The sequence below is a fragment of the Protopterus annectens genome, chromosome 8.part0 (genome assembly GCF_019279795.1).
Source record: "Protopterus annectens isolate FY-2018-M chromosome 8.part0, PAN1.0, whole genome shotgun sequence".
Taxonomy (NCBI): Eukaryota; Metazoa; Chordata; order Ceratodontiformes; family Protopteridae; genus Protopterus; species Protopterus annectens.
This window is the reverse complement of record NC_056741.1, coordinates 574830475-574854395: the sequence shown is the minus strand read 5'-3', so window position 1 is coordinate 574854395 and position 23921 is coordinate 574830475. Positions and strand designations below refer to the sequence as shown.

At 38.7% G+C, this 23921-nt stretch overlaps 1 protein-coding gene across 2 annotated transcripts in view; it reads left to right on the top strand.

Annotated features, from left to right (window-relative positions):
• EFNA4 (ephrin A4) overlaps positions 1-23921 on the top strand; it is an 864452-nt gene that overhangs the window by 355802 nt on the left and 484729 nt on the right. Inside the window, exon 2 of one of the 2 annotated variants that reach the window (XM_044080068.1) lies at positions 2308-2579. In XM_044080068.1, coding sequence (XP_043936003.1) covers positions 2308-2579 — 272 coding nt within the window. Of the gene's footprint in view, positions 1-2307; positions 2601-23921 lie in introns of both variants that reach the window. The other variant, XM_044080067.1, reaches the window with a different exon arrangement.

The window sequence follows — 23921 nt, the reverse complement described above, 5'->3', positions numbered from 1 at the left end:
TCAATCAAAAAGAGATGTTAGCTTTACAGTATGCTCTGACAGCCTTCAAATACCTAATCCTTCCAGGACAGCTGCTGATAAAAACAGACAACACTAGTTATATGGTACAAAATCAAGCAGGTAGGAACCCATTCTTACCCTCTCTGCAGGTTAGCCATGGCCCTGTGGAACACAGCCTTGAGCAACCAAGTGCATCTACAAGCTCAATTTCTGCCAGGCAAACAGAATTCACTGGCAGATGATTTAAGCAGAAATCTCCTGGACCCACACAAGTGGAAATTGGAGCCCAACACCTTCAACCTTCTAATCCAGAGGTGGGGGACACCAGAGGTGGACCTCTTTGCCTCCACCAAGAACCACCAGTTGAGCAAATTTTGCACCAGGAACCCTCACAGCAGGGCCTGGAGGGTGGATGCCTTATCCTTCAAATGGGAAAACCTCTCAATTTATGCCTTTCCACCTCTGCCCCTCCTCTCAAAGGTACTACTCAAGATCAGACAGGACAGCCCAAGGGCAATTCTTATTTCTCCAGACTGGCCACTCCAGCACTGGTACCCACTCTTACGCAGTCTGAAAACAGTGCCACCCTGGCACCTTCATCAGACACGTTCCCTGCTGTCTCAGCAGGAGGGACAGATTTTGCATCCACAGCTGTAAACCCTAAACCTTGCAGCCTGGTTTATCCCCTGAATACTCCACCAGCAACCCTCAGCAAACAGGTGCTGGACGTCATTCTTGAGGCCAGAAGGCCTAGTACTAGGAAATCCATTGCTGAAAAGTGGAAAAGATATTGTTCTTGGAATCTGTCTCAAGGAAAGGACACAGCTGTGACCTCCTTACCTCAAATCCTTGGTTACCTACCATTAAGTTTCATGCCTCTGCAGTCTCAGCTCATTATAATACTGAGCTACTTCTATTCTCTCACCCTCTCATAAAACCATTCCTAAGAGAGGCTAACAACTTAAGGCCCCCTAGGAGAACATCCACCCCTGCCTGGGACCTTAACTTTGTACTGAAAAGCTCATGCTTCCCCCTTTTGAACCTGCGGCTTCAGCAGAGTTAAAATTCCTTTCTTGGAAAACAGCCTTGCTTTTAGCCATAACCTCAGTTAGAAGAGTGTCTTGAGTTACAGGCACTAATGGCTGTGGAACCCTTCATTATTTTCCATGCTGACAGAGTTTCCCTCAAGACTAACCTGTCCTTTATGCCTAAGGTGGTCTCCAGTGTGGCTGTAAACCAAGCCATCCATTTGCCAACCTTCTTCCCTAATCCTCAGAATAAAGGGAAAGGATCCTGCACTCCTTGGACATGCACAGACAGCTCAGGTTCTACCTTGACAGGACTAAACCTTTCAGAAAATCTGACCAGCTGCTAGTCAGCTTTGCTACAGGGGGCAGAGGACAAGGCCATTTCAAAGCAAACCATTTCCAAATGGATAGCACACTGCATCCATTTCTGCTACAAGCACCATGGAAAACCTACCCCACAGGGGATCAGAACACATTCCACTAGGGTTACTTCCACCTCTATGGCATTTCTCAGCGGGAGTCCCTACCAGGGACATTCTGGAAGTTGCAACCTGGAGTTCTGTACACACCTTCACCAAGCATTGCCACTTACCTATTTTTTCCAAATCCAGAGCTGGATTTGCTACAGCAGTCTTACAGGGCCTGCTAGCCAGCCCCAACTCCACTTGACTGCCTCCACTCTTACTCAGCTTTGGGAATCAACTCATGTGTGATGACTGCAACAGTGAAACACGAAGAACATAGTACAGTTGTGTACACTTAAAATAAATGTCGAGTGTATTCACTGTTGCAGTTCTGGTTTCCCTCCCTCCAGCCCCCTGTTTTTCTCTCTCCTTTCTACCTAGCCTCTATATGGCCATTTTTATGGCAGTGGTATTTACTTTTTACTGGTGGTGTTCCACACCATATACTAGCTTCCTATTTGGGGGGCTCCTGACATCTGTGGCAAGAAAAACTGATGTAATGGTGTCAGCTGCCTGTTTTATACCCCTGACGTGTATACAACTGTACTTTTTTCTACCTTTTATAACCTCTTAACTCCACTACATTCCAAAGTGTTTTTAGTAATGAAGCATGCAGGGCATACTGAAGAAATTATACCGTACTGTACTGCAACCTCAGTTGTGCAGCTGCTCCTGTAGTTTTGTCATATTGATACAAGTTGGGGGGGGGGGCAGCACCTTGTTTCCTTAAAAGTGCTGTTACATTTAATAAAAATAAACAAACATGACTGTGTTGATCCTCTTCATTTTAACCCATTTTCTTTCTATTTCTCTAGGTTTTTCAGTGGAGATTACACTCTAGTTGTGCACATCAATGACTATCTTGATATTTTGTGCCCGCACTATGATGAAAGTGTGCCTGAAGAAAAGACAGAGACCTTTGCACTGTACATGGTGACGTGGGATGGTTACGAAAAATGCTACGAGACACCAAACGCCTTCAAACGCTGGATTTGCAACAAGCCTTATGCTTCATTTGGACCTGTAAGGTTCTCTGAAAAAATTCAGCGCTTCACTCCATTCTCACGGGGGTTTGAGTTCCAGCCTGGTGAGGATTATTACTACATTTGTAAGTATTAAGCAGCATGGTTACTGAATTTTTAGAGGAAACCTGTAAATGAACTGTATTATTTAGCCACGGCGGTTTAAGTAAAAATTCAGAGCAACGTGGATGTAGCCATTATATTAGGGGCATCCATGGAGTAGTTAATTTCTTTAATAACATATTTGCGTAAGCTGTCAGATAATCATGTGGGCCTTTTGTTTTTCATTAATATTTGAAGAAAAGCACATATAGTCCCTAAAATATCACAAAAAGAGAGACATCCTACTGTTTCTAGGTGATTTAGGCTGAGATTTTTGCCTTCCCATCAGCCCTAGCTGTTTGTTGCTTAGCTGACTGCCTCACATACTTGTTTTATTTAAGACAATAAAGTCATCGGTGTAATTGCTTTTCCAGCAGCCTTGTAAAAATCTGTCCGTGTTTGTTTGCCTATCTTATTATATTATAAATAAACAGGCTGCATCTGAAGAGTATACTTTTTCTGCATTGTCAGGAAGCATAAAGACTGTTTATCCCTTGTTAAAGCACAGTAATGTACCATCTTAAACAGCATGATAAATGTAAATATATGCAATATTTTCACACTGTTGGTGAAGAAAAGACAGAGACCTTTGCACTGTACACTGGGGCAATGAGTGGTATATTTACTGTGCGATGTAGATTGTGGGAATATTTTCAGAGATCAACCTTTGTTGTCGAGAAGGCAACAGAGACAGATTGCATCAACTCTAACATAATACGGTGAAGAGTTTTTTGGGTGTACCTGAGGTTTTATCACTTACCAGGGAGGGGGTCACTGTCACAAACCTCTTCCTCAGTAAAATGGTCACCATAGGAATATGCACTTGAACGAACTGCTCAAGTAGGTGGTGATACAGTTGCATAATATCTGGTGTAGCAAGGCAGTAGTACCTTTAAGGCAACCCACAACTACACTGAAGACAGTTTGGAACAGAGACATTTTCCTGTTGATAGTATGCAGACCCTTCTTACATCTATCAGCCATTAATAGATTCTGATTTCCTGTTCTGCTGTCATGATAAAAAGTAAATAGGATGCATATATCATTACAGTAATGTACTTTACTGTTTCTACTGAGTATGTGGCATGCCTTAATCGGTTCTTGCATATTTAATCTGTCACAACAGAATATAGTCTATGTTGAGCTTTGGGAGCTGTGCATTTTATTAAGTTCCTGTTTAAGTGAAATGCAGTTCAATGAATTAAGATATAGCTGACATATTTGTATTTATGCATTTTTAATTCTGCACAACCATGACTACATATACATAAGTGATATGGAGTGTGACAAAGCCCCTCACAAAAACACCACTTAGTATTTTTTGTTGTTTTGTCAGTCAGTTTACGAGATGGTTAATATTCATATCTTTATATTTTTGTGTGTTGCCGCTTGGTACCATAATTGCTGCACATTTTAAGTTTCAGTATATTTTGTTAGTTTATTTTGCAGTACACTGTTAGAGGCTGCCTATGTATAACTTCATCATGTTGTTATTTCATGGGTTTCTTTAGTGTTATTGGTGTGGAATGATTTAATGTAGTGTAAGTATTTGTATAGGCTGATTGCTATAGCTTAAGTGTTTGTGTTTTGCCTGCAGTTCATTTTTTTCAAGTGCTTGTGTATGAGATGGGTTGTATTGGAAAAATGTTTTCAGTGTTTGCTCTTTCAGTGAAGAGACATATGAACATGCAGTAAATCTGTGTGTAATACATGCATATTGTATCTGTTTACTTTTGCTTGCATTTGAAGAAAGCGTATGCACTGTACAGAACACTGATTTCCACAGAGATGCTGAACTGTGTGTGTGTGTGTGTGTGTGTGCGTGTGTGTGTGTGTGTGTGTGTGTGTGTGTGTGTGCGTGTGTGCGTGCGTACGAACGAAATATGGTTCCCATTCTTGACCTGTATGTATGTCTGTGTTTTCTATATACATAAGTAAGGGTATATATGAGTGTGTGTCTGTGTTTCTGTGTGTATGTAATCTGTATGCACTGAGAGAGAGGAGTACAATTTACAGCTAATTAAGTGAAAAAAAATGAATATGAAATCATGTACAAGTCCATCATCTTGTTAAGTGTGCACAAATTGCAGCTGGTAAAATAGAGAGTATGTTTGTGTCTGTCAGGTGCTCTACTGAGTCACTGCTGCTACATGTGGTAGCTCATCTATAGTTCCCAAGTTCTGTACGTAGTTTGTCGTTGACTGGGGCTTTTTTTTCACTATCACAGACTAATGTAGGTTAAGGAAACGACTACATTCACCAATCACATTTAAATTTGTCTCTCTCTCGTACATGTCAAAAAGGCCTAAAATCAGGGGAAATAGAACAACAGATGTGCATCAATATACATTTTCTGAAAAATTTGAATTCTGAGTTTGAATTTGAATTCTGGCTCCCGTTGTGTGTTTTGTGTTTGTGTAGGAGCTGTTGGTTGATGTCCATTTGCCATCCATTTGGAGTGGCCGGATATGTGGTTGGTTGCAGCCCATGGTGTCTTGCTTGGATCACTTCAATTGCTGGCTTTTTTGAGTGGTCCGTCTGGTCGTAGATGTTCAGACCTTCGGGTGAGAGAAGTGCTGGGGAAGGATGGATGGGGATCTGGTTGCCTGCTAGATCCGGATCCGATTTTTATTGTTCGGAGTGAACTGGACTGAAATTTGGACCACTGCTGGTGTGGAGATATGGTGAGTGACAGTGTGGATGGAGAAGATTGTGGTTGTTGATCAGGAAGATTGTAATTGTTGGTTTGGCTGTGGAAGTTCGGGCCTTCGGGTGGCAGAAGCTTGACTCTTTTCTACCGATTTTTGATTGAATCTGGATTTGAATCTAAGTTTAGATCTGAGTTTTGAGTTTGGTTGGTCAGAAGGGGATCTGACTGGGACTTGGATGGAGGCAGTGGAGTTGGTGAGGATGACTTGGTCATTGCTGAACACCACCGCATAATGAGTCAACCATGACTGGTGAAGCTTCTGTGCCTAGGATTGCCTTGGACTCTCTGTTGTGTATATGTTTATTGTTTCTGTATTTCTATGTTATTCATGAGCTTGGAGGAATGTAATTTTGTTCAGCTGAGCACTTCTGTAGTACGGTCTGAGTGACAGAGTTTTACTTAAGAATAATAAGTACAAAACTCTAATGCCAGCATTACTGACTCACTATAATCCTTAGAGATTTACTAGAAAAATCAAAAATTTTACAAGGGGCAACATAAATTCAAAGTAAAAATCATGGTTATTCTGCAGAGTTCTGGACAGGGCTACACTGGAAGTGGAGAGGTATCTGTTGATGTCCACACTTCCGCTTGGTTTCCCTGCTTACCCTAACACATGCCATAAAGTAGGCATTTTAAGTGAAGCCAGTTCCAGCTTTCCCTCTGTGTATCAGACAAGACATTTCTGTCATGTTCCAGAAACTTCATTTTCATATAGTTATACTTGGCAGATATTCCAGACATGAATGCAGCTGATGTCTCAGTATGGCTGTGGCAGGTTGTCAGAAGTTGTAGTCTTAGCATCATTTTCCTGTACTTGTTCTGCTGCTGTTTTATAGACCTTGAGTTATATCCATACTTGCTATCCCCCCATTTATACTCTGCTGCTTTTCTCATAACATTCAAGTTCTTTCTGATATCTTTTCTTTTCCCTTTACTTTCTCTTTCTGGTTCTACCCTTCTTCAATCTTTTATCCAACTTTTCTTGTAATACATTTACTAAAATCTTACTGTATTTTGAATGTAAATCTCCAGTTATCTCGGTTTCCTTTTTTTTCCCAGAAAATGTTAACAACTTGCTCATATACACCTTTTTCTTTCTACATAAAATTAACGTGCCATCTGTATGCTTCAGTCCCCCATCTTTTCTTGCCAGTTCTTTGTTATGGCTAAACAGGGTCAACAAGCCAGACCAATTACTATGTTAACATCAAGTAAATGCGGTCTAGCCAGTGCTGTGGCATAGACTGAAGTCCTGACTACAGTCCAGGTAGCCAGGGTTCTTTTAGCGGCTAGGGTTTCTGAGGCACTAGCAGGGAGGGATGGTGTGCCTATCCTGTAGGGGTAGGGTGGTCATTTAGGCATTCCCTGCATATGATTCCTGCTGGATGCCATAGAAGCAGTGAGCAACATGGCCAAAGGAGAGTATAGGGGGTTTGACATTCACTGACCTTCCTCAGAGATGGGGTGATACACTAGCATGTCCAAGTTGTGCACCTATCCTCAGACATGCCAGGACAATGCAGTGGGTGGGGTTACACGAGATGAAGGTCATGAAAGAAGAAAATCCCACCCAGCACTAAATGACACACAGTCCTGGCCTAGTTGGATCAGGTCAAGGGAAGCTTGGGAGGGGTAGGTAGACCCAGCCTAGGATGGTGGGCACTGGGATGTGCTGATGGCCAGCTGAGTAGGAACAAAAAAGCTTTCTATTTCTTTTCCATTTTTTTTCAGCTAAGAAAAATTAAACTTCCTTTTTGTTATATATTTTGTCATCTTTGAGTACTTTAGGTTGTATTTTTTAAAGAAGTAATTTCTGCTTTTGCGGCAATATATTTTTTTTCTAATGCCTCATGCATATGTTGTATGCATTTTTATGTTTGCATCTTTCTCTGTATTCACATCCCTTCAAGAAGCCTTATCTGCAACCCAAGTGCTTTAAACTAAGCATCAGAGCTAACCACTTTGCCACTGTCCCTCTCTGTATATGTATCCCCGGGCCTCCGCTGAAAAAGGACATGTATCCAGTCGGACCATCCCGGTCAACAAATGTAAAATAAAATAAATAAATATTTTCCCTTGTTTTACTTTTCACTTTCTTTCTGTAGTTTTCTCAACCAGTTCTTGCAAAAATATTCTGTCGCATACCATCATGCCACTCCCCACGTTAATTCTATTTCCCACTCTATTTTTTACATTTTTTCCTCAAACTACCTCCTAACCTCTTTTTGCAAACTTTATTTTAGATCCCATCTAGTGTTTGCTCATTCAACACTATAATTGTACAGTTCACTGATTGAACTATATGCTCTGCTACTTTGTTGTCACTGCTACTGCCTTTGTACATTTATATTGTTTGTACTATTTTTTTTTATAATGCTTCTTGGTTGTGTTGCACTAATGTCAAGTTTTTCTCCCTTGTTCACCTCTAGACAACATGACCTTGTATTGCTCTATTTCTTGATATTGTAAAATAATTCTTGTACTAATGTATTGCTGTTACTATGCTTTTTGTTTTATGTTTTGTATTTTTGTGGAGCTTTTCTCCCTGGGTCTTTGCTGAAAACAGGCCTCTGGCCCAGTCAGACATACCCGGTTAACAAATGTAATAAATAAATCATTATCATCCATAACTGCACCAGGTGAGTTTTTTTCTACAAGTAATATATTTTGAGTTTATATTAAGTGTATTTGACATACTTATATTATCTGTACCAATATCGGCCTTGTAGCTGTGGGGACTAATAACCCAATATTAACAATAACTACTTTTGAGATTGTCATAACTTCACATCCCAATGTGCAACCAATTAGTGCTCCAGGTATTCCTTGCTTATATGTTATTTTCTCCTGAACTAAATTCCGTTTCATTATTTCCAATAGCATACCTATCCCCATTTTTATATTTTCTCTCTGATTAGTATGTTAAAATCTTCTACTTATACTCTGCCTTACCTGTGAAAAGATAATTTTTCTTTGAAAAAAATCTCGTCTTTCGTTTTTCTTTTACAGTTAATTTTGTTGTATTTATTCTGTAGCTCGACTGTTGTGTCTGTGCGTATTACCCTTTCTGAAGTAATGTTGATCATGCTTGACATACTGGCTTGAAAGTATTCATGAAACATTCTGCTACACTGGTTAGCTTCCAGACCAAGGTATCTGAAACATTTCCCACCCCAGTAAGAATTCTGTATGTTTTCCTATATAACATTTTTCAAAACTAATACATTTGTCTGTCTCATTCAATGATATTGCACATTATATTGCTCTTTTTCATGTTATTAAATTACTAAGCTTTATCCTAAACATCTTCCATCTATTATCATATTTATCACTTTTCATTTCCGTTTTCCTTTTATGTACTCTTAAATGTAATGCAGATTGTTTCTTGTACATTTTTCTTTTTAGTAACCCATAAATATGTACTTATAAAACCTCAAGTTCATTTGTTCTATAGCTGTTGCTTTGTTTAAACATTTACAAAAATCATCGTTCCCTTCTGAATGATTCCTGTGCTGAATATGTATTTCTTTCTATCTGTGTCCCTATATTGAATGTCTCCATTCTTCCATTTTGTTTTTGGAGCTTCTCAGAAGAGTCAGGCTCGGCAAGTAAGGTTTTCTGGATCCACATCTTGTACTTTGAATGTTGCACATTTCTCCTTTCTAGATCACACCTTGTACTTTGAATGTTGCACATTTCCCCTTTCTAGATCACACCTTGTACTTTGAATGTTGCACATTTCTCCTTTCTAGATCACACCTTGTACTTTGAATGTTGCACCTTTCTCCTTTCTAGATCACACCTTGTACTTTGAATGTTGCACCTTTCTCCTTTATAGATCACACCTTGTACTTTGAATGTTGCACATTTCTCCTTTCTAGATCACACCTTGTACTTTGAATGTTGCACCTTTCTCCTTTCTAGACCACACCTTGTACTTTGAATGTTGCACCTTTCTCCTTTTTAGATCACACCTTGTACTTTGAATGTTGCACATTTCTCCTTTTTAGATCACACCTTGTACTTTGAATGTTGCATATTTCTCCTTTCTAGATCACACCTTGTACTTTGAATGTTGCACATTTCCCCTTTCTAGATCACACCTTGTACTTTGAATGTTGCATATTTCTCCTTTCTAGATCACACCTTGTACTTTGAATGTTGCACCTTTCTCCTTTCTAGATCACACCTTGTACTTTGAATGTTGCACATTTCTCCTTTCTAGATCACACCTTGTACTTTGAATGTTGCACATTTCCCCTTTCTAGATCACACCTTGTACTTTGAATGTTGCACATTTCTCCTTTCTAGATCACACCTTGTACTTTGAATGTTGCACATTTCTCCTTTTTAGATCACACCTTGTACTTTGAATGTTGCACATTTCTCCTTTCTAGATCACACCTTGTACTTTGAATGTTGCACATTTCTTCACTGTGCCTGTTCACCACATGGCTTCATAGCATGTAATAAATAACCAACTCGGGTCTCCCCTGAAAAGAGCCCACTAGCCTAGTGGGACTAATCCAGTCAACAAAGGATAAATAACTAAATTCTGTAATAGGATTCTGTGTTTAAATGATCTACCTATCACATAACGAACAGAGTTGTACTTTACATTGTCACCACAACTGTTTAATTCGGTGTCAATTGAAATTTCTTTTCTGTTTCAGAAAATTGTCTGCTTCCTTTCTTATCTATCCCATAAGTTTAATTTATTTTTGCCTTTTTTTCTTCTCATTACTTCAGTGGTATCACAACCCTGTTTTAAAATATCTCCTGAGTATACTGTATCATTTTTGAAACATCATTTGCACTTATTTTTGTATTTATTTTTGTGAGTAGTCATTATTTCATAGTGGCATGACTTTTTCAAATTTCCTCTTTTTTTTTTTTTTTTTTTTCCAGGCTTAGTGACATGCGTTTAACTCCACATAGCTCAATTGAGCAGGCATCCGGTATTTGAATATCTATGGATAAGATCACAGATTCACATAAAGTGTAACTGTCTAGGAGCAGGTGTTACTCTCCCATATACCTCATTCTTAACATATACTTGCTATAGACAAAACTCCCTTTTCCCTGAGGGGTTGCTTTCATCTCATCCATTCCAGAATCCTTAACATCCTGTGTGGAAGCTCTGCTATATATTGCAGATTATTATGAATGTCTTCCAGTTTTAATTGAGCCTTCTTTGAACTACTGTGTTGTAGAGTAACTTTCCTTCAGGGGCGGCTTGTGCTCTAGGACTGCAGCCCCCCACTTGTCAAAATAAATTGTGCCACTGTAGAAAAAAAAAATAAAAAAATAAATTCACAAGTCCTGGAACGGAACTCCATGCATGCGTGCTTAGTTCCTGACTGCTGTATTAGGCAATCCAGAACTCCATGCATGCGTGCTTAGTTCCTACACTCCAGACTGCTCTGTTAGGCAGTCCGGATAGAGAAGTAAGGGAACTCTGCCCTGTCAGCCCAGAAGTCTGTGCGGTGATGACCGCACAGACTGGAAGAACACTGGACTGCATCGTCCGCAGGCTGGAGGCTCCAGCCTACTCGCTTCTCACGGGGGAAACCCAGAACAGCCTGCGCAGGCTTCTACAGAGGACGTAGCTGCCATGGAGGATCGGGCTGCTTGCAGGGACAGATTCAGGCCACTTCGGAGGACTTAATAGCTGCCATGGAGGATCAGATCTGCTGGAGGGAGGTAGTGTGTGTGTGTGTGTGTGTGTGTGTGTGTGTGTGTGTGTGTGTGTGTGTGTGTGTGTGTCTTACTAAAAAAAACTGTGCAACCTCATCAGAATGTATTTATTTGCCAAAATAAAATGTCTGCAGATGCATCAGATTCAAACTCAGTTTAATTTCTATACAGTGCTTATCACTTCATTTTACACTTTATGCTTTTTTATTTGATTTCCATTGATCTTTTCCATCTAACAATGAAGGCTAATTTTTATTTACTTTTGTACAGTCATAATTTCTGAACTGAGGGATTTCCAGTGCACCAGCATTTGACTCTAACTTTTGCAGTTCACATTAAAGTCTCATTTGATAAGAAATTTGTTTTGCCAGCTTCTGCATCTACTTATTCAGGCATTTCTTTCTCCACATTACCAGACTGTATGGCATCACAAGACAGATGCTGGCTTCTTTAAGGCAGTCACCTCTACAAGCATTTTAAAGTATTACAAGTTCAGCTGTCAGCATGTATTCACTAGCTCCTTCTGTAATAAGAGCAAAGTTCAGATTAAATTATTTCTTGCATATTACTTGAATTCAACCAAAGTCATCATAGGTTCATAGGTAGGTACTATGCTATCGGCATAGGGCATATGCAAGTCTAGCCTTAATGATTCACTGGCTATTGCTTCCCACAAATATTTGCTTTCATGGACCCCTGTCTAGCAGGGCTACTGATGTGATCCCCGGGGTGAATTTCCTATCTCCCATCCAGTCATCAAGGTTCCTCTTGAAGAGGGCCATTGAGGTGCTCTGCCTGACATGTATGGGCAGCCTGTTCCAGAGTATGGGGAGTCTCTGGGTCAGGGACCTATCCCTCCAGTATGTTCTATTCATCACAATGTCAAAGTTAAGATCCCTGGAGCGTGTGGCTTGGAGGGATTGGGATTTCTTTAAAATTATCATGTCCAACAACTCTGGGTTTGACATGGCCTTGTATGTTAGGCAGAGATCGCCTCTGAGTAGGCGATATCCGACAAAGTATAGCTGGAGTTTCTTTAGACGGTCAGCATAAGGCATCTGATTTAGGCCTGTGATTCTTTTTGTGAGGTATTTCTGTGGCCTTTCTAGTTGTTTCAGATGCCTTGTGAGGTACATACCAAATGGGGCATTGTATTCTATAATGGGTCTAATGAGGTATGAGTACAGAGGGACAATGACCTCCTTTTTTCTGGATGAAAAGCCCTTAGTGACCATGTTGACAAAAAAAAAAATGCCCCGTTTCTTTGTTTTGATGATATAGCATTTAACTAGCTGTTCCATGATAAAGCCAGAGGAACAGGCAGTGGTTTATGTGATAGGCTGTATGCATATAGAGGACCTTGCACAAAATGGCTACAATATTGCTTGTGGAACCTTACATGATGGAATGCCAACTGACTCACCATAATGCCACAGCAAGTATAATATATAAAATCAGAGAATGAAAGCTGCTATCATTGCATTTATATAAACACATATTCTCTGAATTACGTACGTTGCCTTAGTGAGCATCTCTGATAGCTTGGTTGGGAAACAGCACAGTGGTGTTTGTACTTTATGGATCTATGTCAGGAAAACAAACATGATGATGTATGTTATTAGATAGCTACCTTGTCTTCGAAGTGTAAAACAAGAAATATGTCTCACTCTCCAAAGAATGTATGTGGTTTACATGTATATGTACACCTTACTCTTAAATTATGTGTCTTTCAACATAAGTAATTTGTTTCAGAGAAAAATGCAGAGCCCTGGAAGGGTAATTGGTAGTTGCATTAGCCAAATGGAAGAAGGTAAGTTGTACGACTCCCTCACCCCTAAAGAAGAATGTCTTTAAGATATCTGTTCTAATAACTGTGTGTATTTGTTTCTAATTATTTATTTGGCAGCAATTAAATTATTATTTCTTTTTTTTGCATGCAGCTACATCACCTATTCCCTGACCCACCCAATGACTCAGTACACGGCTCCCTGTGCTACTCCCTACCCCTTGGCAGGTGGGAAGGATGAGAAGGAACCCAGTTACTACCCTTCCATGGGGGCTGCCTTTTCACAACTATTCTCTTTCTCTAAAATGCTGATATAGCTGAGGAGGGCATGTAGAGGCTCTCCAAGAGACATGCCCCCTCCTGCCTGGTGATTGTGTTCCTTGTTCAGCCTTGCATCAGATTAGTAGTGTACTGGTCATCTAGCTTTGGTATCATTGCTGGTACTCCTTGAGTGGATGCATGTTCCAAGCATGCCCTCCTCTTCCTGAAGAGAGTTGAGCAGGGTTAGGTCTCGTAATCCCCCCCAACTTCATCAGGATACTTGAGCTGGTAGTCAGCCTTAGTGTTTTACCTTCTGGTTTATTTTAGGTTTAGTATTTTTAAGTAGTATGTTCTCTTGTGATAAATTCATCTCTGACAGCATTGTATTCTTGATTTTGGACTAATGACAGGTACTAGTCTCAGATTATGCACAATACAGGATAATACACACAATACAAGATAATACTATTGAGTAAAACAGTCATTATAGTGTTGGAATATAAACAGAGTATAGTCCTCTACTTCGCTCATATCGATTGTAAACATGATCGTTTTTAAGTTTCTTAAACAGGAAAATGTGTGTTTGAAAGTTAATGCAGTCATGGTTTTAGATGTTTGCAGTGCAGTATTGTAGTTCAGTGGAGTTGTTTGTCATTTGTAAAAGCTGTTACAGTGATATGGTGTGCTGAGACTCAATGGACCATACTTGAAGCAGATCATATTTCTTGATGGTGAAGCCAAGAGACATCGGCATTAAGCATCCTAATGAGGTCTCTCACCTTCTTTATATGGGTGTCGTTTTCTCTATTACAGTTTATTGCATAGGTTAGCTGTCACTGTGGCAGAGTACATAGGGAAGGCACCAGCTAAGACATCCTGCTATTACTTTGCATGCTATTCTGTGACCAGACCAGACACACAGATGTAGTGCCACTCCATCGAGACTCCTTCTGCAGCATTGCTGACAAGTCCTTCTTAGTGAGCTCTGAGGATGGGTGGTTCATGGAGCTGAGGAGTGTTGCATTGACAGTTAATAGAGAAAAGCAATAAAAGGTAACATCAAAAAAAATAATAATAATGTGTTCTTACTGAACTGGTTCAGAGCCAAAGTGATGTCAGCCGAGTTGCATATGTGGAAGGAAAGAGTAGCAGCTGATCTCTGTTATACTGATGTCACTGCATACCAGAGCTGCTAACTAATATGAAAATTAATATAAGTTGGAAAACACAGACTTAAAAAGGAATGGCCCTTGGCAGGAAAGCAGTATCATTTCCCTGTATCAAGTACACAAAACAATACATTCAAGAGTGATATAACAAGTTAGGCTCCACACCCTTTTTTTCTGTCCATTACTGTATACATGTGTGTGTTAAGCATTTTATTTCACATATTTCCCTAGCTAGAAGGCCACCTGTTTTGGGTACAGAACATTGTAACCTTCTGTAATGCTCTTTTCAACCTGTAAAGCAAGTTTTCTCTTTTTTGCACTTTTTTTTCCATTTTAATTGTTTCATTGCATACCAGCAGTTTTGTAGTCAACCTTTGCTTTCATTTTTCTTTTATAATTTCATTGCATTAATTGACGGGCAGCATTGCCAAGTCTGTGATAAACAGAATAGGTGATTCTGGTTCAAATCCCTCGTAGGCCACATGTATGGATATGTATGATATGCTGCAGTCCTGTAGTTTTGGGGGGTAGAATTGGTTGGGTCTATATTAAATGTTCGAAAATTCAAAAATTCGAGTGTCATATGGTCCACACCATATGATCGGATTTTTGAATGTTCGAACATTGTAATGGAGATCTCCGTACAGCGCGGAATGGGAAGATTTCCCTTTTCTGCACTGTAGTGTGATCTCAGATTTGGTATATTTAAAGAGCATGGAGTGGGGGTGCATGGGGGCTTGCCCCCCTGCTTAAAATGTTAAGGTAGGTGTTTGAAGTAGTTTATTTATTTTTTTATTTATTAGATATTTGAACGTTTGAAAGTTCGATCATATGGTGTCGACCATATGATAGTCGAACTTTCAAACTTTCGTCTATCTAATATAAACCCAAATTGGTCACCTGTCTTCATTCTTTGTAGTTTCTCAAGCAAGTCTTGTGAAGACGAGAAAAAGTTGAAGGTTTTGGGTTTCCTTCCAATGGTACAACTGCTGATACACATGTCTTGCAACTTTCCTACCACTCCTAAGTCGATGGTAGTGTAGTAGTAGCTAGAATAGCCAGCGTACTTTCAAACATTGAGAAGACACTTGATTGTTACTTAGAATGTGAATCATTAAGACAAAAAAAATTAGCACATTTATTTTTTTGTCTGCAAAACCATTTGCCCATACTTCTTCCTTTGTCTGGCATGAATATTTTGTTTACAAGCATTTTATTTGGTTCTAATACATTGCGTAGGTAATGTGCTGTCATTATGAAATTTGGATGTACTGTTTTTTTACGATAAGGTATATTTAACTGTCCTGCAGCAGTAGTTTTAATTTTCCATATTATTGCAAACTGCAGGTGGCTCTTCAGTATCTTCAAACTATTAATGAATGTATCGATGCTGTTAGCAAACCTTCCATAGTATATACATCCACTGCGTCTCATTACCAGTTTCTTTCTTGATTATAATGCTACAGTCTCTTTTCCTGCAAACCTTATCTGTGATGCTTGTATTAAAAGCAGCACAAATAAACTGATTACCACTCTACACTTGTACAGCAGCATACATGTTGAGGTCAGCTTTTCATCACATTATTTGTGTCCTCGTCTTAAGAACTGATCCATTTCACTCATGAGTGCTGTCTAAAGGTTATTACAGAGTAACTGTAAAATGACTCGTGGCATCAAATGCCACATTCCTAAATTTAAAAGTCAGATAACTAAGATAAGTATACTGTAAATGTATACAAATCAGTTTCCAGAGAAATAACCCTGCATTTAATTTATGCATACACAATCTCATCTCTCTACAGTTATCTTTCATGCAAGGATTGCAGTCTAGTTAGATTTTCAGAGGACATTAGAATGTGTTTGGTGACTTTTTACCATTCCCCTTTTTTTTTTTTCCATTATAAAAGGAGACTTCACATTTGCTATGTGAACGCACTTTTTGAGCAAAACACAAGCATTGCTACTGTCTTTTCATAAGATAGGTAGAATTCTGTAACAAAAGTACTGAAAGTAACCAAAGTATAATTTTGCAAATGCAATCTGGTAACTCATAATTTTGATCCCATACTTGAAATGACATCCATTAAAAAGTGTGTCATATCTTCTTGTAACAGCTGCTGCTTCTCAAATTGAAAAATTTTTTTTAAACTTCCCGCAAAAGAATATACTAATTAGACTTTAAATGTTCTATCCTTTGGTTTATTTTATTTTATGTTCATTCTTTTTAATTACTTAACTTGCATACCATGAGTTTGCTATTTAAAGTTTTACAGGGTAGTTGAGCGTCGTCGAGCTCCAGACTGCCGGTTCCAGAAACAACTTCTGGCTGTGAACAGAGTGATGTCAAGTAGAATATATAGAAGTCTGAGCACTAGAGGGACAGATAGACTGGAGGTCATTGAATTGTCAGGGTCTGCTCACTTTTTGCAGGAGGTGAGAGTAGGTGCCACAAGTGCAGGTAAGACCCCCTATTATTGTCATTGAATACAGATATGCAGTCATTTAGTTTTCTGGTTTTCCTTTTCCCCATGTATTTTTTTGTTTCCCCATTATGCTATTGTTCTTATCTAACCTGCATCTCAAACAAACGTGTAATACCTGACAACTCAGTACATGTACTCTGAAACAATCCATCCACAATACCTTTTTCCCATTCTTGCACATGGGGTCAGGGTGTCAGTTCAACAGTGACAGTCATTTAGAGCCAAGGTTTACACTGACAGGTGGCTAGCCCTGTCACGGTAGTTCATCCACACCCTCGCACGTGCACTCACACCTGTGGCCAATTTAGAGTGTCCACTTTGGAATGTGGGAGGAAACCAGAGCATTCATTTTTTTTTCTTTACTGCAATATTTGAACTTCACAAATACACAAGTTATTTTAATTAATTTATTTATTTTTTTTGCAGGAAGTTTTGAAATTGTATTTTCTTAGTATAATATGAGGACTGATGACCCATGCTGCCACAGGGGATTTTAATTACCTTCCACACTTGGATGCCTGTTTCCGCAGTAGACTGTGGCTTAGGAAACATAACACCTTTTTTTAGGCTGCACATTTGCATTGCCGTCTCTCTCCAATGGATTGTTGCATTGTGTGATCAGCTCTGCCCTGCCTGTCCCCAGGATAAGCACACCAATCCTCCTCTGCCTGCTTCATGAGATGCCTGAGCCACTAACTGAATTTAGGTTGCCTGGGCTGTAATCAGCTGGCAGTCCTTTGGAATCTAAAATGGAAGTATTCAAATTTCTATGTCAACTGTTATTTTTTTTCCTCCTCCAATAAACCCATTTTGTTTAGTAGACAGTGCTACTAATACTAGATTGCAATCATTAACCCATATAAACTGGCATATTTGGTTTCAAAATGTTGAACTCCGAGATCATGTTTAGACTTTATAGATTCATGGATGTTTTATATAATTGCTGTTACTGATTCTTTAGTGAAATACGTGTTTTATTTTTGATGAAAGTAATGCAGAACTTTGAAAATACTTGTTTTGCAAGCTTTCTCCATGCTGTTTCAGTCTTGCACGCTGTGAAGACATTAAAATTTGTTAAGTTCTCAACTGGGTCCTCCAGGTATTATGTTGTGGCAGCTGACCTGTTTAAGTATCATTTTTTCTACATCTTTATTATATTTCATGCTGGATCCTCCCACTTTGATTATGCATTCATTTACCATTTAAGGGTGAGAACAGGTCATGATAAAATTGTCTTCCAGTCAGACATGGAGTTTTAGGTCAGTAAAGTACGGGGCTGTGATGCATCCCACTCCTGAGATGGGCAAGCTAACATCCTCCACTTATTTTCACCTTTTTTCAGCATCTGTTCCAGTACCCAGATCACTGGCTGATTCCAGGTCAGCTGCAACATAGTGGAGGATTTACTGTTCTACTCTACAAACACAAAGTATCTTTTCTCTGATTTTCTCAGAGAATGCTGAACTTATTCTGAACTACTTACTGTAGTACCAGACAGCAAAACACAAAGCTGTTGAAATAGCTATCCTGAATACTTATTGTCTTCTTAACTAAGTTTAAAAGAAAACATAATTGTTGGTATGACTTATAGCATAACCCTTATGTTAGCATACATCAGTTGCTAGACTGTAGGACAGATGAAGGTGGTCTCTTTTTAGACTTCAGTAAACTTTACTGTAGTATGTTGTTACTGTCAACTGTAATGGATAACGACCCTAATTGGCTTGTATGAGACTGTGAAGTTGGTGGTGTCTTAAGCTGTCCATTTGATTGGTATATATTACTGCACCTTTTTCCATTGCAAGCATTTCCATTATCCTATGAATTATTTTACAAACTTTAAAGCAGAACTCTAGGGTTATGGGTAAGTCTAATGATGTTGGAGACGTTCTTCATTTGATGAGTTATTCACTTTTAACTAGCATTTCCTATAGCCAGTGTCTTCACCCATCAGATCTAATCCTTTTGACACACAGTCACGCTGTAATGGCTTGGCTTTTCACAAACTAACATGAGAGATGCATCACAGCTTTGGATGGTCTTCCAGTTTTCAATGATAATTGCACATCCACTGCACTTTTTACTGCTGGAAAAGCTAATTAAGTACCATCGGTATCACTAAAAACAATACTCTTCTGGTTGTTCTGGTGATTCTGGCATCTCTTGACAGTAGCTGTATGACACAGCAGTCTGTAACAGTGTCTTGGAGCATCTCTAGCCCTCTGCATCTTTAAGAATTTTCCTTCAGTTCAAAGCATATTTGATGACTGTAGCCTGCTATCTGAACAGTAGCACAGATTTTATAATACTATCAATGAGGCCTGTAATGCTTTTCATGTATTTCAAGCCCTTTGACACTGTGGACTGTGCAGGTCTTATTCAGTATCTAAGCCCCATTAGGCGTTTTGACAGTCATTTAAAATGTGTGTTCTACCTTAATGTCACATGTTTCAGTCCTGTACAGTCACAGTCATGTCCTCCTGAGCTTGGAGAACCACAGTGGTCTGTACTTGTGCACCTTCTTTTTATAATGTATACTAATATAGGTGTGTAGGTAGGCCCAATGGTAAATCTTCCCCTTATGTTATGTCGTCCCTAACAGAGGATGCACTTAAGGTGATGCATTTGCTTAGTGCTTTTGAACATAGCATTAACTTCAACAACACCACTACTAAGCTATTTTAATAGACACACAAATGGCTTGTTCATGTTTCTCCAAACTACACGCTTCCAGCACCTAATGCTGATACAGTTGGGACAGTATATGCTTTTAAATACTTGTGGATTGTTTTGGATGAACACACAAAGAAAGAGATAATTAAAACTTACTAACTTAGATTCTTCTAAGTATCTGTTAGATATTCAATTTAGTCTTCATGGAAGCTCTGATGTCATCAGGTAAGGGAGTGCTTTCCAGGAGAAGACATGTTGGTTTATGGTTGCCTGTTTAACACAGGTTTGCACCAACTTTAGCCTTTTCCTGATCTATTACATCTGATTACTCAATCTGTTATTTGCTATTGAATGAAACATATTGGTTATGCATAATTTTCCTTTTGGTATTTCTGTGCTATTGTAATTTTGTTATTGCAATGTTGTCACCCTTGGTGTATTAATTCCTTTATTTTTTTTTGTGTGTGTTTTTTTTTAACCTGCTGTCTGCAGACCACCAGTCCATCTCTCTGTCAATGTGTCTTACCAAACAAGAGCCAGCTGAGAGAGGTTATCATCCAGCCAGCCATCATAGGTGCTTTGCGGTTTGTTTTTTCCAGGTCTTAACATGTGGCACTTGTGCCACAGAGGTCACCCTAACATCAACAAGTGTTGTTGCCTCAAATCAGTTGTGCTCCTCCCTCCCTCCACAGCATGAACAGTGGTCTCTAGCCTTCACCAGTGAGATTGGACTGCCCTGTATGCCTCTAAGAGCAAACAAAACCATCATCCTCAGGAGAAGTGAATGGGCCACACATACATTCACTTCTTTCCTTCTGTGTCTCACTGCCCACAGATGTGGCTGCTAAGTGAATCCTGATCACCTTGGTGATAATCAGGGGCTCCATTGCCTGAATCCTGGTCACCTGGATAGGAGATGGGGGCCCCACTGCCTGAATCCCTGTCACCTGGGTGGGAGTCAGGGGCTCCACTGCCTGAATCCTGGTCACCTGGGTGGGAGTCAGGGGCTCTGTTGCTGTGAACCACAGACACAAGATAACTCCTGCATTTCTTGTTGTTTTACTTAATTGTTTATCTTTAGTGCATTAGCTCATCTATTAAATTCTCTGCGTTTAATAAGCTTTGCTGGTTTGTCTTACATGTTTTGATTGCATTTAGTAATTTTTCTTGAGCTATCACATGCTGTAAATCAAACATTCATTTTTTTGTGTATCCGTTTTCCTTTGATATACTAACAGCCCATTCCTGCCATAGACATCACTGCATTTGAACCACCAGAAGACAGTATACACTGTTATCACTTTACTCCCAAAATAGCACAGTAGAACTTTTCTTTGAATCTCTACTGCACAGTTACACTCCAGAGAAAGCTCCGGAGAAGTGAACACGACTATTGTAAAACACTTTACACAGTTAATAAAATTAGGAAAAATACACAGCCAGCCAGTAATACACCAGTATCTTACTTTCTTTATTCCTGCGATCTGGTACCTCGGCAATTCGCCTTCAAGGATCACAATTCATTCAGTGCAAACATCACCTTTATATACATGCTCAATTTAACAATTAAATATTCTAATTGGTTGATTAAACAATGAAAAAATATTAAAGTGACCATGAACTGATTATAAACTTTTATGCTATAAATATGAAATAAATAAATGAATAAATAAATAAATAAATAAATATATGAACGTGTACTAGATATAATTTACTAAATGCCTAACTCTTGATTCATTCCTTTAGGCTTTAAAGTATGAAACTTGAAAATCATTCTAGTTTCAAGTTCCAATAGTTTTACTACAATATCATCTCCCCTTTGAAGGAAGGGCTTTCCCAACACACTAAATATTAAACTGTTAGAAGAGCTGCCATGTTTCTCTAGAAAGTGCTTAGCAACAGGGCTGACCAAATTTTGATTCCTAATATCTTTTAAATGCTCTAATATCCATACCCTTACCATTCTTTTTGTTTGTCCTATATACCACATATTTTTACATGAACATCCCAAAATATACACTACCCCTGACAAATTACTAGGAAAGAAGGTAAATGTGATAAATTTGGAATTTAGACATGAAGAGTCCACTATGGAACAAAATAAAGATGTTGAAAAGCTTTTCTATGTAACCAAGTTTACAGCCTTTTCTGACAAACTAGTATCATTGGTCAGAAAATATTGGTATTTAGTTAGTGAGGATGAATCTGTTGGTCATTTATTCCCCAAACATATCACGTTTTCATACAAAAGAGGGAAAAATCTTAAAGAATTGTTAAATAATAATTTAATTGAAAGGAAAGAGAACATGATAATTTCAAAGTTAGGCACTTATCCTTGTGGTTCTTGCAATATTTGTGAAAAGGTTAGGAACCTGAGTGTTATCAATAAAGTAAATTTTATTTGTAAACATTATTTTAGTTGTAAATCAACAGGGGTAGTGTATATTTTGGGATGTTCATGTAAAAATATGTGGTATATAGGACAAACAAAAAGAATGGTAAGGGTATGGATATTAGAGCATTTAAAAGATATTAGGAATCAAAATTTGGTCAACCCTGTTGCTAAGCACTTTCTAGAGAAACATGGCAGCTCTTCTAACAGTTTAATATTTAGTGTGTTGGGAAAGCCCTTCCTTCAAAGGGGAGATGATATTGTAGTAAAACTATTGGAACTTGAAACTAGAATGATTTTCAAGTTTCATACTTTAAAGCCTAATGGAATGAATCAAGAGTTAGGCATTTAGTAAATTATATCTAGTACATGTTCATATATTTATTTATTTATTCATTTATTTATTTCATATTTATAGCATAAAAGTTTATAATCAGTTCATGGTCACTTTAATATTTTTTCATTGTTTAATCAACCAATTAGAATATTTAATTGTTAAATTGAGCATGTATATAAAGGTGATGTTTGCACTGAATGAATTGTGATCCTTGAAGGCGAATTGCCGAGGTACCAGATCGCAGGAATAAAGAAAGTAAGATACTGGTGTATTACTGGCTGGCTGTGTGTTTTTCCTAAGTGCACACGACTAAGCTGCATTTAGTCCCAAAATGGACTGTTGCATTCACATCCAGCTTTCTGCAGTTGGATCACTGTAGTGCTACAAGCTAAAGCCTTCTTAACAATGTGGCATGGCTGATGTGCAATTGTTCCTACAAAATGCACTGAGCTGACTGATAGAAACAGGATTGCTTGTGTTGTGGCTTTCTGAATAACAGGGGATGGAATTTGTCTATATTTTCTTATTATTGCTTAGTTAAGTTTATTTGTTTTAATAGCACATTAGCACATTAAACAATTGTCATAATACATAAAATAATTAGTGAGAAACCCAAGAAAAATAATTACTTGAATTACCAGCGACAGTATAATAGACAGATGTATAATTTAATAAATCAGTGCACTACCATCTTTTTTTAAAAATGAATTGCTTTTATTGTAAACATCCCAATTCTTTGAAATGTTAAAGCTTCTCTTTCGTGGATTTCATTGAAACTGTGTATTCCCAGTTTGATGTTGCTGGTCAACGGATGGGAAGGTAGTGCAAACAAAAGAAAAATGTTGAACTTTTTATCCAAAGGTAAGGAAGTAATCTGTGAAAGTAGTGCAAGTACTGAGAAATATTGTGTTATGATGTAAGAGAAAAGGCATGACAAGTATTAAAAAGAATGACATTATCTTGCTGTACAGGCAGCTAAAGAAACCACATCTGAAATGCCTTCTGCAGTTCCAGAGGGCCCATTTATATAAATACACAGACAGGATGGAGGCAGAATGGGGAAGGGAAAACAAAGTAATGTGGTGTCTATACCAGACGCCATATGAAGACAGACTACAGACTCCGTATGTATACCCTTGAAGAAAAGATGGGGAGGGGCATAACAGTGAGAAATATTAAAGTAACCAAATTCAATTGGTAACTTTCACAATGTTAATATCTTTCTGCAAAAGAGATGTGCAAGAGCAAAGCAAGTCAGTGTGAAGACTGTGGGATTCAGCTCAAGAGCAACTAAGTGGAATTTACCCAGAGTGGAAGATGGAATGAATGACCTTATTAATGTAATGTGTGTGTGTGTGTGTGTGGGGGGGGGGGGGCAACTGTTGGGTTTTAAAATTTCATGAGAGAGGAACCAGGCACTCCTAGTGGTAGACTGAAGAGAAATGGTCTTTAGTAGGTGGAGCTTGGCAGATGAGACAGAACAAGCGAATCCCCTGTGATGTTGCATTCTGTGCTTCTGGGTTTTTTTTTTCTGGAATGCATTCTAAACCTTTGACTGGATCTTTTCATGACACAGCCTACTCCATGTCTCTGTCAAGTTAGTTATGAAATTGCAGACAAAACAATTCAAGCACCCAGGGAGTTTCACGATACAAGCAACCTTCAGCATTAACAGTACCGTTCATGACTTGTGCATCCAACAGCATTAGCTTCTCAGAATGAAATGCTCCTTTATCTTTGCAAATGTTCTGTCTTAACCAATAAAGCCCTGCACCCAATAGTATCTGGGCATGA